We start from the raw sequence: 17,687 nt of genomic DNA, 5'->3' as shown, positions 1-17,687 counted from the left end.
TGGAATCATATTTTTGATATGGTTCTAAACTGTTAAACACTCCCTATTAATTTGGCAGTTGGTATGATTTTTCGCACTGGGGTTATATTCAAAGCTGTATAAAACTTGGGAAGATTAGAATAAGAATTTAGTTACCAATGAAATTCTTTTTGTCTTTACATTGTAATTTAAGAGATATTTTAACTAAGGATTAAATAGAAGTAGAATGTGATACCTCAAAATACTGTAAAAACTATTTTGAAATAAGATTACGGATTTGTTGCTTTCTCAGTTTAATCTCTTAAGTGCCAGAGAACCTTAGTAATGGGAGTTTTCATCTCAGGTGGGCTCATTGGCTTTGTTTTTTGCTCATGGCTGGGGACTCTGCCTTCCTTTTGCTACCCTCTCTTGTAAATATATGCTGCATTTTGATAACAAGGAAGTCTTGTAGAGAAAATATGAGTGAATTAGTATTAGTATACAGTTTCTAAAATATATTCTAAGAAACAATGAGGGATTTTATTTCATAAAAAGGGTTCAGAGGACAAATATATTTTGAGGAAAAATTGATTTAGACCAAGTTTACTTGATGTCAGAAATCTTTGATGTACATATGTGCATGGAGATGTGCCACCAGGAACTCATAGTATCCTCAAACGTATGTAGACAGGGTACTTGATATTTCACAGCCACCTTCCTGATTAACATTCCATGAGATACACTTTGGGAATATCACTATAAATCCATCTGTTAATAGAAAAGGATTCAAAACATCCTACTGCATTATTATCATGTATAACACTCCTTTTTTCTGTTTATTCCTAACTGGATTTTATTTTTGTAAAAAGCTATGGTTTCAGTAAGACAGTAATTTGCAGGAATAAGTATTGTCTTAGTGCTAAAATGCTCATCACTTTTGAAAAATCTTCTGTTAGCTTTTTCCTAAGCCAACAGTAGATTGTTTATAGAGAGTTGCTCTGTTTTTAAATTGCAGGTGTTGGGGATCAGCCAGGTGAGGTAGGTTATTCAGGCTCTCCTGCAGAAGCACCTCCAAGCAAGTCACCGTCAATGCCATCGCTGAACCAGACATGGCCAGAGCTGAATCAGAGCAGTGAGGTTAGCAGAGCTTCCTTTTCCTCTCACTAAAAGTTAACTTTGTTAAGGTAAGAGGTTCTGACAGGCTCATTTCAGCAGATAACTCTTTCATCATGCGTGCCTAGTTGACAGAGCATTCCCCATATGACTATGATAAATAAATGACTTTTTAAGTTTTCATATACATGCCATCATCAGATTCCCAGCCCTTGCCCCCTCCAACTCCCAGGGAACTAGGCAGGGCAGACCGCATGAAGTTGGGAGTCCAAGGGTTGTATGATGGGCCGAGATCTCAGCAGTGTGGACAGATCCGAGGTCTGGACAGAAGGCCTTTGTTTTCCAGCCAGCTGCCGCTCACTGTCCACTGCTTTCACATCCCTGTGGGGAGAACAGTGGTTGTACATTGGACTCAGTGTTGGAAGGATATAGGGAGCCACTAACCCACTTCCACATGAAGAGAACTGTTTTCTATAAGAAGCTATTTATAATAATTGGGTTTTATTTCATACAAAATGGGGTGATTTAACCATTATAAATGCAGTGATTGACGATCTGTCACACATGACCAAGCGCAGTTTTGAAACAGAATTTGAGACAAGTGTGCTGTTCCCTGATTCTTTTGGAACTCTTTAATATATTTTAAAAGTAGAGCAGCTCTGATTAGAATAAGGGAAGAGGGCCAGAGGCCTTGCCTTCCCTAAAACAACCCCAGGGGCCCCTCTGTAAAGCCTTAGTGCTCTTGGAGCCCCGTTTAAAAACCGCAGCTCCAGACTATTAGAGTGGTTTCCTTTGCGAACACGCTACGTTTTTTTCACCCTTATGACTTTTTTGTATCACTTCTAGGTAGTGCTACAAATATAAAAGTTTGCTGACTTTCAGGAAAAAATTGTAAGCGTCTATGCTTTCCATGTCTTGTAAAGCCAGAAAAGTACTTTAAAGGGCACCCCAGTTAAATCTGGACAGTGGAAAACAGAAGTAACTGGCAGTTTTAACCTACTCGTTGCAGTGTTCAGACCTAATCACAGCCAGGATAATCATCTGTGTTCTGTCATTACTTGTTTCCAAGACATCATAATGTAATACCATTGGTTGTGAAACCATTAATATAAGTGTTTTTCTAGAGGGAGGGATTAAGCCTTGAAAGAATTTGCTAGTGTTGGAGAGGCTTTAGAGAGTGTAGGGTCATTGTTCTTGCAACCAGTTTTACTGCATTTATTCATTACTTTCGTTTTTAAATCAATTTGTAAATAAAAGCAGCTCTTTCTAAAGCATCTCAATTTGAAAACCCATATTCATTCTAAATACAGTTGCATGTGATCATTAAAGACTAGGGATGGAAGTCCTTTCTAAATTCTGATTTCAGTACTTGCATTTTCCCTATTTAATACTCCTATTGAGTTTTACTTTGTAGTATTTGGCAATTTGGTCCTAAATGTCATAGTTTTGTTTTTGTTTTTGTTTTTTTACCATATGTGAAAACTCAAAATGTTAATAAAACTAACATCAATTTTAAGACATCTTAAGGATTTTTCTACAAAAATATATCTACTTAGGATATGGAATTTAGTTTTCTGCCATAGATCACTAATACTCCTTCCACAAATACTTATTCAGTGCCTGCCAGCTGTGGACACGATGCTCTCAGGCATGGCCAGCGTGCCACTAGCAGAATCCCTTGTGGACTTGAGCATTTTGGACGTGCCTGGCACTGTTCACAAAGCTCTTTGCATGTGTGATTTCTCGCTTAGTTCTCACCACTGCTGTCCTGTGCGCCAGGGACTGGTAATCTCTGTTACAGGTGGTGAGATGGAGGCATAGAAAGGGTAAATAAGTCACCCAAGTCTTCCAGCATAACTAGGGTTCCAGTCTCTTTCCAAAACCTTTGCTCCTAACTCTCATATTGACGTTAAGAAGATAAGAAAGCGTCCCTGCCTCTGGGGAGCTGGCTCGCCCACAGTCTTGGGAAACCAAGTTTAACTCACCCAAATGAGGCATATAGGTACATACCTTCTGTTGGGCAAATATCTCCTGAACCTAAACTCTTTTTCCATAAATAGATAATTAGGATTTTAAAAATTCCTTCTGTATCTAACCATGCAAAAATAATTCTTGAAGAAACTAATTTTATTAACAGATATTGGTAAGTCACTTATCTGTAGTGATGTATAATGATAAAATAAATTATTGTGGGCTTTCTGTATTCAAGAAGCACTTTGAATGCATCATTATTTCTTAGTATAATATCTTAATTTTCATGATATTAAAACTAATTTGTAGGAAAGATGTTGAATGCCAATTTGGTATATAATTTCAACACTATGATCCTTTGCTAATATTTAATTTCTATATATCTTCTCATACTGAATATCTTATTTTAAATAGTAAGTCAAACTTTAAAGCATAAAACTGTGTTCTTCCCATACTGAATTATAAAAAGAGGATTTTGGTTAATAGAGTAGATGTGTTTGTGTGTAAGCATTCGTGTGTATATATTGTATATGTGTAGGTGTTTTTCCCTCTTCAGAGGATAACTGTACAATGTTTATGTAAAGTGCCTATACTATTTTATTGCTGAGATCTCCAAAGCAAATAGAATTTACTATGTAATTGGCTTCTCACCCCACCTATTTGAAGAGGTGTAATGTTGCTTTATGGACCTCCTTAGGACAAGTAGGGCTTCATCTCAAAATGCATCTCCTACATGTAACACACACTCAGACGCTTGACTGATCTCATAGTGGCCGCACTCTGATCTCCTAGCATGGGGGGGTGGGGGGCGGACTGGCAGTGCTATCTTGTGGTCTAGCATGGCCCTGTTTGTAGTGCTGATTGCAGGGGTTGACTTGCCCATATTGACATGAACTGAAGCATATTTTAATTCCAAAATTCTTTGCATTTTATCTAAATTATATCTTATTGAATATCTATACACGTGTAAAATATATGCACGTACATAGCAGGATCATCTTTCAGGGGTCGCACTGGCAAGTCGCACTGACTTGCTTTGTTTTGGCCAAAACTTGGGTACTTAAGCTTTGTTAGCTTTGCCAAATCATTGTACAGACATTGGGATGTTAGAAGAAGAATGTGACGTTATTCTTTCTTTTTCTAGTCAAGACAAACCCCTTTATGCTTTGTGGCCATTTGTGGCCTATACTCTGTTTCCATGTTGTGTTTTGAATCTTAATGAAGTCTGAAAGGCTCTGAATCTCTTCCTTAGAGGTTCCGGTAAACATTACTAGACATTTGATTGGGAAGTTGCTTATTACAAGATGACCTAGTATAAAATGTATACGGAGAGATAGAAATCATGGGATTTTGTCTAGCCTATCCAACGCAACTTGCAGTGCAGCCTCTGAATTACTTTGCTGAGTCTTCCCCAGGGACCTTGCCTCCATCTTTCTCACCGTGCTGACTTGTGTCTCCTCTGTCTGTCCAGCAGTGGGAGACATTTAGCGAACGCTCTTCAAGCTCACAAACTCTGACCCAATTTGATTCTAACATTGCACCAGCTGATCCTGTAAGTCAATCACTTAGCTTGCTTGTTTGAAATTAATTTTATTAACCCAAATTTCCATTCATTATGGTTTTTAGCTGATATGCATGATTTAGTGGAGTGCTTAGAGGGAAACGGTGGCAGGCTTTTCAGTTTTTGTGTGCTTACTGGTGGAAAGAACATTTGCCATTCTTTTTATTTTCTGGTTATTTTGGTAAGAGAAAAATTTATGTTTTTAAAATCTGGTACATGTGTTGTCACGTCTACAGAAGCATTTTGTGACAACTGATTTAGTTAAGCTTGTTTTCATCTGCTAATTAAGTGTATGTTTTATTAAACATACTGCTTATTTCAGTGTAGTGACACTTATGTAAATACTATTTTATTTGTATGCTTACACATCATGTAATATGTACTATGTATGTAAATATTTATGCATTGTTACTCTTTATTTTAATAATCCAAATGATATGGCTTCGATTTCATTAGTGTGTTGGGTTCTGTTAGAAAGAATCAAGTTTAGCAAAATAGTACAGCATTGTTGGTCAGATTCCCACTGTGCAAACGAGCCTGTCTTGTCTACCTGTGGTTTCCTGTGTTGCTTTGAAAATGCTACAAAGTTTACATCCTGATTTAACAAATAAATTCAATCCCATAGACTTAATTTTATATGCCCTACTTGTCCCTCAAATTATTTGAAAACTTCAAAACTTTAGCTGTAATCATCCTTCTTGCTGCTCATTCCTCTGCTTTTTCTTTTTATTTATTTTTTTTCTTTTAAAGAGAAGGACATGCTAATAAGCTACCTTCCAAAAAGAAAAGAGGAAGTAAGTAGAAAGGGAAGAAGAGGGTAAAGGTAGGCTTTTAAAAAATGAGTAGAATGAATAGACACAGAGACAGTGACTCAGGCATTCTTTAGATGTTTCCTATGAAAGATAACCAGCATTTATTAATTAAATGTAAAAATGATTTTGTCATTTAATGTGGATTTTGGAGAAGTGGCATTTAAAGATGATAGTGTATCTTCAGTAGTGTAAATTAATGGATCCATCATGTTTTATAATTTTACAGTATTAATATATACTTAAAATGTAAACGATGCTCTTATATTTATTCAGTTCAAATGAATAATGCATGCAGGTTTTTAAGTGTTTATTTTGTAGTCTTTTAGTTATTCTAGGGCAAATTAATATGCAGATCATTTTTTCCAGTTTGCTTCACTTACTGCTTGACTTTGAGGGCATTATTCTTTTATTTTAACTTCTGACTCGTTGACCACAGGAAAAATAAAAAGACAGAACTTAAAATTTTTGCTGCTTATCACCATCTATAATTAAGGTTTCTTGGGAAATGACAGGTGCTGTAAGATAAAAAAAAAAAGGTTCATTTCTCCATATCACTCTTATCTCCTAGTTACACAGTCAAGTTAATTTTATTTAAATTATTTGATGAAAGTATTTAATCAGGAAGGAAAGTCTGTTGTATCAGTAAAGAAACTGTCTATTCTATGCTCTAATCCTTAGGAAATAGTGAAAATAATCACTCATGGTATTCTGATTCTTTGTGAGGCCAGGCAAACATATTAGATAGAAAAACCTAGAACTCCGAGGCAAAATAAGTTGACTCATGGTTGGAATGAAATGCAGGGCAATGTTTGGCTTAGTAATAGTGATGTTCTTCTTACTTCTTGGGAATAATATCCATATTTATCAATGTCATCGCTGGTATTTAGAATGCTACAGATCAGTACTTTCCTGTGGTAGCTCTAGGATGACCGGATGCTCTAGGAAAACAAAAAACCATTAACTGGCATTTATAACTTGAATCTAGCCCTCTACAATTGATACATAAAGTTGCCATTCTTAAATATTTATAATCTGATACCTAGAACTATCATTTTTGCAGTGGCAAACTTTAATTTAAACATTGTTCCTTGAACAGTAATTTCACCTTAAACTTTAAATGAGGAGAATTGCCCTGCATGCACCAATGGGTCTGAGTACCTTAACTGTCATTTAATACTGATATGAAATATTGTCTGTTTACACATAATAGCCTGTAGCCCCAATCTCAGATAGATGGTCCTTTGCAAGGCTCATGCAAATCAAGATTATAAGTAAATAAGGCCCATTTGAATTAGAAGGAAAATCACCTAGGAGAAAAAAGAAAAACACTGCAGTTCTAATATGAATCCAGCATACCTTGCTGTTGGAAACTTTTCATGTGATATAAAAAGGAAACTAAAACTTGATATATGGCCATTTGCTTAATAAAATCCAAGACTGTGATAAGCTCTAAACTTCTCTATAGCCCTTAGAGATGCCCATCACATAGCACAGTGACCTCACATTTAAGCTTGGGCTGGATGGTTATCAGTCTCCCAGAATTCTCATGAAGCTGAGTTTCTGATGAAACATGATTATTTTTGTTGAACTGTTTATCAGGTAAAAGCCTCTGATAGAATTTGCTTCTGCTGCAGTGTACTCTAACCCAAACCCTGGGACGACTCCAGACCGATGCGAAGTATAACACTGATCGTTGCCATGGATATGCTGCTCTTGAGAGCTGCAGAAGTTGTGATAATTCAGGACATGAGAGGAAGGGAGTTTGATCACCAGCTGTGCCTCCAACTCACTTGGTTTGGGTGTGCTCCCTTCTAGGGTCTGTAACACTCTCAGGATACAAAGATGCCAAAATCAGGATTCTTGTCTTAAGTAGTCCACAGTCAAATTATTATAAGTTGATGATTATGACAGTGAACTGTCATAATTACCATAGTATAGCTGTGAGGAAAACTGGCAGAGGAAGAATCGACTAACTCACTCAGCCTGGAATATTTGGGGAAGTTTTCTCAAAAGTTATATTTGTCTGCTGGTTTTGAGTGAAATATAAGGTGGCCAAGGGCATTTAAAGTGGAGAGGGAATGTTCTCAGCATGGTCTGTTATGTGGTGAAGGTATATGGAGGATGGTGGGGATGGAAGATAGGGCTAAAGAATGTCATGGAAACCAGTTTGGGAATTCTTTGTGCTAGACTCAGGCTCTGTACTGCATTATATAGGCCACAGGAGCCAGCACAGAGCACCACAGTCAGATGGAGGCAAGGGCCAGGTAGCTAGGGAAGATCACTAGGAAAGCTACCTGGGATCAAAAGAGCTCGAGGAGGTAATGAGTACCTGGACCAAGTCAGTGACACAGGAGGGGAAATAAGCAGGGCTGGATTCAGACAGGAATAATAGTAGTCAAGGCATATAGAATATATGAGAAGATATGAAAATATAGATAGATGAGCATAACCTAAGACATTATTTGCTGAAGTGCTGAATTACATAAAATCAGGTGCCCCAATATAAGATTGATATGCGTCATAAGTGATTAGGAATGGGCTTCCTAAAGGCTCTGCGTGATTGAGCAGGTAGAAGAAAGTGGGCAGGACATGCCACTGTGTTTTTCTTTTGTTTCTACCTTCTCCTCCTTTTCTTTTTTAATTTGGGGAAGCTAGTCTGGAATAGAGAAAGTGCTTTGGCGTCTTGTAGTCAGAACTCTGAGGCTCTTGATTTGGACGTTGAAACAGTTGAAGTCAAAGTTCTCAATCCTGGCTGCACTCCTAATCTGTTAGTCTGAGGTTAGGTGTGGCCATGTGTGTAAAGCTCATCCCAGAGCTTTCTTTTGCCAACACCAGGATCCATTGGACTAAAGCCATTGCAGGCCAACAGTGGTTGTATGACTAATGTTTATACAGAAAATTGACTTCTTGGTACAAAAAACTATCATGCAAATTATTTGAAGAATGAAGTCATGGGACATTCATGATTTGGAGTCATTATTGTGACATCCATTTATTGCACTGAAAATATATGAAAAGGCTAGCTAATATTTCCAATGTTTATAAATTTTATAAATCTGTTTAGGTAGGTAGTACTCAGGTTAGTAGGTACACATACATATATACTTATTGAATGCATATTAAATGACTATTAGAACTAAAAGCATCTGCTAATAACTTTTCCTTGCTTGCTTTTCCTAGGTTCTTTTGGGTTTTGAATAAGAACTTTTTGTCTTATGAGTTATTTCTTTCTCCTGTGATCTTGCTTTATAATCGTAAATTCTCATTTTCATAAAAATTACTTTTGCTGTTTAAAATTTTAAATGAAGAAAACAATATAGTTGTTCCTAAAGCCAATTTTTATAGCCATCAGTATAACTTAAACAATATATCATAAATGAGTGGTTATAAACATTTTCCTGAGAATTACATATTATTAAATTAGAAATCTAAGCATCTATCCATCTTTTATGCTCATTTGTATAACTATAATTTTAGAATTGTAGGCAAAATGTTAGTTCAATTTTACTGGATAAATACATGAACCCTGTCCAGAATCTCACTCTCTATCTTGGGGACAGGAAGTTACTATGAATGAATCTGCCAATATAATAGCCATATGGAATAAATTTGCTATAAGTGGTTTAAATTTAGAGATTATGAGAGTTAGCCAAGGAAGCCTGTCAATAAGAAATGATACGGTAGGATTTGGCTTTCTCTAGCACAGACTTGACAGTCTCCGGCATCACTAAAAGGTCACTTTCCTGCGCATGAAATTATAAACATAGTTCAGTATTGATGTTTGAGTTGTAAGGATCTACAGTTTGCTCTTTAGCAGCAGTGCATTTAAAAAAATATATGAATTTACTCCTTGGTGGAGAGGCCAACCCCCCATGAGATCCTACAACAGTGTCCTCAGCAGGTGTCTTGGTGGTAAATCAGATGTCCAGTCAACCCTGGTTCCTCCTGAGGATACCAGTCCTGGGCCGGGTTGCCTGTGGGCCCAGGAGCCCCTCCCTGCCCTGTCTTCATCTGCTTCCCTCCCTTTACTTTCCATTCTTTTCAAAAGTCTGTGCTGCCAATTCCTTTACTCCACTGACTAGACTTGAAGTTTAGAAATACCAGCTGTATTATAGTCATGAGAAAGGTAGGGGAAGAGTGCTAGGGTAGGGGTCTTGGTCCTCTTGAAGGTGGATTCCTGTGTGGACGTTTCACACTACATTTTGAAGTCAAATTTAAACAGTTGTACCTAACCTATAGAGAGTCGGTATTAAGTTTGTTTTATAGGCAAAAAAATTGTCAAATTTTCTTGAGCATAAAAGAGCAGATGGGTGGTAAAAATGAGTTTTAAGGCTGTTACTTAGTCTTTGGGTTCTCATAAAATAGCTCATTTCAACGTTAAAGGCTCAGATTTATTTAGATAATTTCCTTAGATTACTAACCACCTTGCTTTTGAATATTATCATGAACTATATATGATCGTTTTGTTCATGCAGATTTTAATTACTCAAAACTTTAAATATACCTGCTGTAAAATAAGTCAGGTTAATGGGCATTATTAATGATTTTTTAAATGTAATTCTGGAACTTTTAATCTAAAAACTGTATCTTTAGTTAAGCCTTCGTGTGAATGAGAAATTTTATACAACTTTAAAGTCTTGTTGGTTTTGATTATTTCATGGTATTAGCTTGATATTTTTAATACAAATTCTGTGTTTCCTCCCATTTGTCTAGGATACTGCCATCGTTCATCCGGTTCCCATTCGAATGACTCCAAGCAAAATCCACATGCAGGAAATGGAGCTTAAAAGAACTGGCAGTGGTGAGGGTGCTGTTGCTGGGTTGTATATTGATTTAGTGTCAGAATAAAAACAGGAATGATAGTTCTGTCAAGGCTCAAGGTTCTTTCATAATTGCTTACTTTTTAAGCCAGTAATTTCAGACATTATACATATATACATTTATGTTTATTTCTATTTCAGTTTTTTAAAGTTTTAAAATAAGGACATTTGGAAAATGTGAGTTTCCTAATAGCCTGTGGATTTTTATGGTTACTTTTGTGAATTTACATTTAAAGTGTGAACTCTACACTGAAAAAATATACATTAAAGCAAACCAGTGTTTTAATATGAACACATGAAATTTCCCGTTTTAGATTAAATGGTTTAGTTGAGTTATTCAAAAGTAGATTGCTTTTCTGTGTAAGAAAAATATTTTCAAAGTATAAAAATATAAAATATATTTTATATATTTTAAATATATCATAAATTACTTATCGGGCAGCCCATTGTGTGGTATTTTGTTTATAGGGATCCAGTGATAAAATTAACAAAGTATGAACATGCAGATTAACTTTTTCATTGTGAAGTATCCTCTATTATAACTGAAAAGAAAATTCTGTATAAATGGGTTTATATATGTTTTTATTAAAAATATTATTTTGTGATATCCCATGAATTCACCTATCACTTCTTCAGAGTAGCTAAATAAAATCAACCTGATTGTGTCCTCTGCGATCTATGGATTTATCAATTCAAATATCTACGTCTTGATTTTTACATCTTAATTCTCTACTAGATCATACTAATCCCACTAGCCCATTACTTGTGAAACCTCCTGACCTTTCAGAAGAAAATAAGATAAATTCATCAGTGAAATTTCCTTCTGGAAATACTGTAGGTAAGTGAAGATAGCATTTCTTTTTCCATTTGAAGCTTATTGAGTCTGGATTTATAGGCTCTGAATAATTCAAATGTATAATCATTTAATACCATCTTTACGGAATACTATAGGAAATAATCAGCCCTTTTAAACTCTCCACCTAATGTATAGTTAAGTGATTGCCCTTTGCCTCTTGAACCTGTTTCAAGGCAGGCTTCCTGTAATGCATCCCTTTCAGAAGAGCCAGGTCTGGTCTATTGGCTCTTCCCCATTAGCTCCTTTCTTTCCTACAGATTGATTCATCAAGCAGTGTTCATTAGATAATATGTGCCAGGCTCTGTTCTAGGCACTGAGGACATTGCAATAAAACAGGAAAAAAAAGTCTTTGACCTTATGGAGCTTATATTCTATGGGGAAAGGGGCTTACATTCTATGGGTAAAGATGGGGGGGGGGGGGAAGAAAAGAAAAGGAAAAAGTTATAGTCAGGTGATTAAAACTGAGAATAAAAATAAAACTGGGAAAGGGAAGCAAGAGTAATGAAATGGTCAAAGAAAGGCTCTGGCCAAAAGGTTTAGCTGGAGTTAAATCTTGAAGGAGCTGAAGGCATCAGCTGTGTGAAGAAGGCATAGTGAGCAGCACATGTGAAGCCCTGAGTTAGGAACTGACCTGGCTTCAACTGGGAACAGCAAGTAACCACCTGGAACAGGAATGGCAAGTTTGGCTGGCCACAGGTAGTGGTAGAACAGCAACATTGTTACCGTAGGGATTGTGTAAGGATGTGGACTTCTGCTGCGTGAGATGGATGAAGCATTGGCAGGTTTTGAAGGGAGCAGTAACATGGTCTGATCTTCCATTTAGCAGGATCACTCTAGCTGCCAAATTGGTAATAGGCTGGGCGAAAGCCATAACTGAAACAGGAAGAGGCTATTTAGGAGATTGTCAGACTCATCCAGGCAAGAGAAGGTGATGGCTTGGTCTAGGGAAGGAGCAGCAGATATGCCGAGAAGTGGTTGAATTCTGGTTATATTTGGACAATTCCAGGGTTTTGACCTGAGCAACTGGGAGGTGAGGAATCCTATGATAAGAGCGGGTGTGTCCGGGAGCACATCTGGAATATGTTAAGTTTGAAATGTCTATTAGCACATCACAACAGAAATACGTCCTTGAATCAGTTAAATAATTCAGTGATTTGACAAGAAAAAGGAAAGGGATAAGTTTTACAGTGAAACTAATCAAATAGCCAGTTCTTTCAGTTTATAAAACACTTGCGAGTGTATGGTAACATCCCTTCAAATTGTCCCTTAAGTTTCTATTTTTTAATTTCTTTGTTCCATCACAGCTGTTCATCTACTTCCAAAACTGTCTGCTCCTCATACAATTTTGAGGAAGTTGGAAGTGGAGATTCCTTAGGAGATAAATCAGAGACCCTTGGCTACTTCCATAAATTTTATTATTTCTGAGCACATTTTATTCCCAGTCCAGCTTTTAACATTGTCACATTAACAATTTCAAAATATTTTCTTTATTTAAAATATTTATAATTTGTCCTTTCAAAATGACTTTTTCATTAAAGAATAATTCACATGTATTGTAGAAATGCAGCATAGAAAATCAAAAACAAAAAATTATCCATAATGTCACTATTCCACAGATGATGATTAATATTCGGTGTCAATCTTAATCCTTGTTCTGTGCATATATAATAATTTTACTATTTTATAAAATGATATAATATATGTACTATTTTATAACCTATTCTCATGGTGAGTTATTTGGAATATTTTTGTCATTAAATAATAGTTTTTCCAGAATTTAATATTATCTGCATAGTACTTTAAATGAATATGCTGAGGTTTATTTCATTAATATTTAACTTTTTGCCTTTACTGACAGTGGGGTAAACAGCCGTTTTAGCCAATCTTTGAATATCTCTGATTTCAAAAACTGTATCAGTTGTAATTGTTTGGGGTATGTAGAGTAAAAAGTAGAACAATGATTATTATTAAATAGGATGTATTCTATTTATCTGCAGATGGTTACAGTAGTTCAGACTCTTATGCTTCTGATCCAGAACAAATCGGGAACAATGTAACTCGTCAAAGGTCAGTATTTTCATCAATAAAAGCATGTTTAAGTTTCCTGTTACATTTTATCAGTTAAAATTATTTAGAACCAAGCACAAATTATTCTACTTTCTGAAGGCTATTGGGTTACCTCTTTTTTTTCACATGGGCAGGCACCAGGAATTGAAACCAGGTCCTCTGGCATGGCAGGCAAGCATTCTTGCCTGCTGAGCCACCATGGCCTGCCCTGGGTTACCTTTTGAGTTATATAAAGAAGCAAATAATTTTCATTTTTTTTAACTTTAATAGAAAACCAAAGGAACCTTTATTTTCTTCCTGGTTATTTTGTGGAAGGTTTAAAAAAAAAACTGTTTACTTTTCCCCAGTAGAATAGTCCCTGTTAAAGGTAAACAGTGTAAATCTGTTAAAGTAATAAATGTACAGATTTCCAGTGTAGCCTTATGGCAAGTACCAAAAGAATTTTGTTTAAAAAGCCATCTAGAAGCACAGCCACCTAGGGTGGGGCAGAAGGTAGCAAGGGGTCCATCTGTCCACTGAAAGCTGTGTGCAGGGCAGCAGCCTTTCTCCTCTTTACTTACACATGCTTAGTTTCCTTTGCCACACTCCTGGGGATGCAGGGAAAGATGAGCAGTAGAATCTCCAAAGCCTTCGGGAGGCGAAAGGCTGTTTGTCCTGTTCTTCCTCTAAGCCTCTGAGTTCTCAGTCATCTTGGATTTTATGGTCCGTGTTAGATCTTTATATGAGTAGCAGATCACAGGGTCCACAGAGTGTCTCTTTTCAGAAGTGGGAGGCTTTAGGAACAAGTAGTGAATCTCAAGAGTCAAGCATGAGTATAGTCACCTCCAGAAGGGGCTGGCTATGGGGGCATAGAGTAGGCAGTTACTGGAGCCAGATCCTCCTCACCTTCCCCAAACCCCAGACTAAAGCAGGTTGAAAGTGAATCAAAAACGAAATAGAGTTTCTTTTTTTTTTAATAGTTTTTCAGATCACTATTACAGATATCCAAATGAGAAAATATTACGTTAGATTCATAATCTATCTTGAATCCATGTTAATAACTTTATTTTTTAAATTTTTGAAATTTAGATTAATGTATAACTTCATAGTCTATCTTAAATTCACGTTAATAACTTTATTTTTTTAATTTTTGAAATTTAGCCTAATGTCTGATTTTATTAAAGAAAGTATTTGCTGCCTTAAATAACCCCATATTTAAGGCACATCTTAGAGTGCTTCTTTATTTATTCTACTATTTGTGCACCTGCTTGAGAAAAATGTTGCAGCTGGTTAGATCCTTTACTGCTTAGCTGAGTTTGAATGCTTAAAAGGAAAGATGCTCCAGTATCAGCAGTGGTGAGGAGTTCTGATGGGCTGAATTTTGCAGGTCTCATTCGGGAGCTTCGCCCGATAACACTGCACCCCCGCCTCCTCCTCCACGGCCACAGCCCTCCCATTCTAGGTCCTCGTCCTTAGACATGAACCGGGCCTTCGCAGTCACCGCAGGTAGGGCCAGCGAGCCATAACCCGGGGAAATGCATTCCAGTCACAAAGTATCATGGTCTTTTTCTCTTAATATTTATTTAATTTTTCTTATATTTATCTGAAGAAAAACTGAGTTAATCAATATCATATGAGAGGGAATTTTTTCTTAAGGACTGTCTAAAATGCATTTAGGTACAAAAGATAGGAACTGCGAGATGTCATGGGACATTAAAAAAAAACATGTAGTGTGATGTTAAGTGGGAGGGGACTGATAGGTCTTGTTTACTAATTTGATGTGGAAGAGAGAAGAGTCATAATTGACACCAAGGTTTCTATTTGTATGTAACTGGTAGGGTTGTTACTGTTGGTTGAAATAGAGAAGTTTTGGCAGAGGGTGAAGGTGTTCTGTTTCAGTCATTATGAGTTTGGAGTGAGGAAGACAAGGGAAAATATTCAACAGGTCCCTGGACTCGTGAGTCAAAAATCCTTTACATAGAAATGTAGAAGGAAGTGTCAAGTGAAAAGGGCAAATGTGGAAGTCTTCATATTTGATAGTTTAAAGAACAGTCAGAGATGGGCGATGAGAATCAGAGTATCTGATAACTTGGGAGCAGGTAGGAGGGCGTTGTGCAGTCATGGTAATAAGAGAGATGAGCCCCAAGAAAAAGCCTGTGATTTGGACACAAGGGCCGGGCTGGCAGCTGGACAAGAGCCTATCTGCCCTCCAAGAAATCTCTATCATGGGACACAGTCATTCGGCCTGTTCTTCTGTGACCAGAGTGATTATGTATTCTCTTAAAGAAGGCTTGTGTGTTCCCACAGGACAGCAGCAGGCTGGAGTTGTCACGCACCCTCCTGCAGTGCCTCCAAGACCACAGCCCTCCCAGGTAATTACGCCTCCTTGGTGTTAGCCATTGCATAGCAGTTGTCACAGTCCCCATGACCTGCTCTCATCTGTTCAGTATTTGATTTTATCTAGAATTATTTTCAAGTTAAGCAGTTACCTGATCGTCATTCTTTTTTTTTTTTAATTTTTCTAATTTTTCTTAAAACTATAACAACAAACAAACACAAATATTCTTAACTTATGATCATCCCATTCTACATATATAATCAGTAATTCACAGTATTACCACAGAGTTGCATGTTCATCATCATGATCATTTCTTGGAACATTTGCATCAATTCAGAAAAAGAAATAAAAAGATAGAAAAAAATTCATACATACCATGCCCTTTACCCCTCCCTTTCATTGATCACTAGCATCTCAATCTAAATTTATTTTAACATTTGTTCCCTCTATTATTTATTTTTGTTCCATATGTTTTACTCATCTGTTGATAAGGTAGATAGAAGGAGCATCAGACACAAGGTTTTCACAATCACACAGTCACATTGTGAAAGCTGTATCATTATACAATCATCTTCAAGAAACATGGCTACTGGAACACAGCTTTACTTTCAGACAGTTCCCTCCAGCCTCTCCATTACATCTTGACTAACAGGTGATATGTATTTAATGCGTAAGAATAGCCTCCAGGATAACCTCTTGATTCTGTTTGGAATCTCTCAGGCATTGACACTTTATTTTCTCTCATTTCGCTCTTCCCCTTTGTAGTTGAGAAGGTTTTCTCAATCCCTAGATGCTGAGTTCCAGCTCATTCCAGGATTTCTGTCCCACGTTGCCAGGAAGGTCCACATCCCTGGGAGTCATGTCCCATGTAGATAGGGGAGGGCGGTGAGTTTGCTTGTTGTGTTGGCTGGAGAGAGAGAACACATCTAAGCAACAAAAGAGGTTCTATTGGGGGTGACTTTTAGGCCTAGTTTTAAGTAAGTTTGGCCTATCCTTTGTGGGGTTAAGTTTCATATGAACAGATCTCAAGATTGGGGGCTTAGCCTATTGCTTTGGTTGTCCCCACTGCTTGTGAGAATATCAAGAATTCCACTTGGGGAAGTTGAATTTTCCCCCTTTCTCACCATTCCCCAAAGGGGACTTTACAAAAATTTTTTTATTCACTGTTCAACTCACTCTGGGATTTATCAGGGCATCACTATGAACAAACCAACGAAATCTCATGCCCTACTCAAGGTTCTGTGTTCTTATGGTGTTCAGTTAAGCTGTCTACATATTATATCAGGAAATGCACTAGTCAAAGTATCTGATGGTCATTCTTAATGAACATTTCATTCAGTGAAGCTAAGTCTTTTGGAAGGTAGAGTTCCAATAATGATCTGGGTTATTTTTTAAAAGCAATCTAAAAATGAACCAATTGATGACACCTTGACAAGTAGGGCTTAGTAGGAGGAGCAGTGGGTTAGGAGACAGCAGATGGCCTTTCGTGCCTAGGTCTTGCAGCACTTGGATGACCTCAGGGGGCTCTCCCTAGGTCTGTTGATGTATCAGGAAGGGTGGATTTAGAGGATTTCGGGATCCCTTCCAAGTCAAAATTGTTTTGATCTTCACAGAACTCTAATCTGCTAGGATAGATTCTCGATTATAGCTGTGAGGGTTGTGTAACTCTTTATATTTAACATGAATAAATTTGGTTGATTTTTCTGAGTTAGGGTCTTATAATGAAGATGGATCCTTAATGAAAAAGTTACTGAAATTTGTAAAAGGTCAACAAAAATTCTTTTCACTGGGATTAAGCTGTGAAGTCCAGTGAGTTGGTCTCTTGGTTTAAGGAACTCACTCTAGGGGGAAGACTGATTTTTAAATAACAGTTATAATAGTGAGCAGCCTTGCACAGCGAATGTCTATAAAAATGCTTTGGAAAGTCTCACTGGCTCATGAAGCCAGGGTCTCATTGAGGAGATGAAAGGAACTTGAAGGAGGGAATACTGGAGCAGGGACTTGAAGTTAAAGTGTACCTACTGAGAAAAGGGCATTCTGTAAAAGTCATGACTCCCACAAAGACAGGAGCTGGGCGGGGGGGGGGGTGGGAGTGGTGAGCCTGGCATGTTTTCCTGAAAGGAATAGCACTGGATGTGTGGGAAGGCAGGAGGACCTTGGGAGGGGAGAAGGGGGGAGAGCTATTTCTGTGTCACGCCCAGGAGGACAGTAA

The 17,687-nt window shown here is 37.2% G+C and overlaps 1 protein-coding gene across 8 annotated transcripts in view; it reads left to right on the top strand.

The window, feature by feature from the left end:
* REPS1 (RALBP1 associated Eps domain containing 1) overlaps positions 1–17,687 on the top strand; it is an 87,325-nt gene that overhangs the window by 58,610 nt on the left and 11,028 nt on the right. For 5 of the 8 annotated variants that reach the window (XR_013168540.1, XM_077143303.1, XM_077143299.1 and 2 more), the window contains exons 9-15: positions 974–1,095; positions 4,514–4,594; positions 10,129–10,216; positions 10,972–11,073; positions 13,089–13,158; positions 14,525–14,643; positions 15,445–15,509. Coding sequence is in view for 7 of the 8 variants with exons in the window: in XM_077143303.1 (XP_076999418.1) it covers positions 974–1,095; positions 4,514–4,594; positions 10,129–10,216; positions 10,972–11,073; positions 13,089–13,158; positions 14,525–14,643; positions 15,445–15,509 (647 nt within the window). In the remaining variant the exon portion in view is untranslated. The remainder of the gene's footprint in view (positions 1–973; positions 1,096–4,513; positions 4,595–10,128; positions 10,217–10,971; positions 11,074–13,088; positions 13,159–14,524; positions 14,644–15,444; positions 15,510–17,687) is intronic. The other 3 variants (XM_077143304.1, XM_077143305.1, XM_077143300.1) reach the window with 2 other exon arrangements.

This window comes from Tamandua tetradactyla, chromosome 25, assembly GCF_023851605.1.
Source record: "Tamandua tetradactyla isolate mTamTet1 chromosome 25, mTamTet1.pri, whole genome shotgun sequence".
In the NCBI taxonomy this organism is placed as follows: Eukaryota; Metazoa; Chordata; class Mammalia; order Pilosa; family Myrmecophagidae; genus Tamandua; species Tamandua tetradactyla.
The sequence above is the reverse complement of the archived record's forward strand: the minus strand, read 5'-3'. Positions and strand labels throughout refer to the sequence as shown.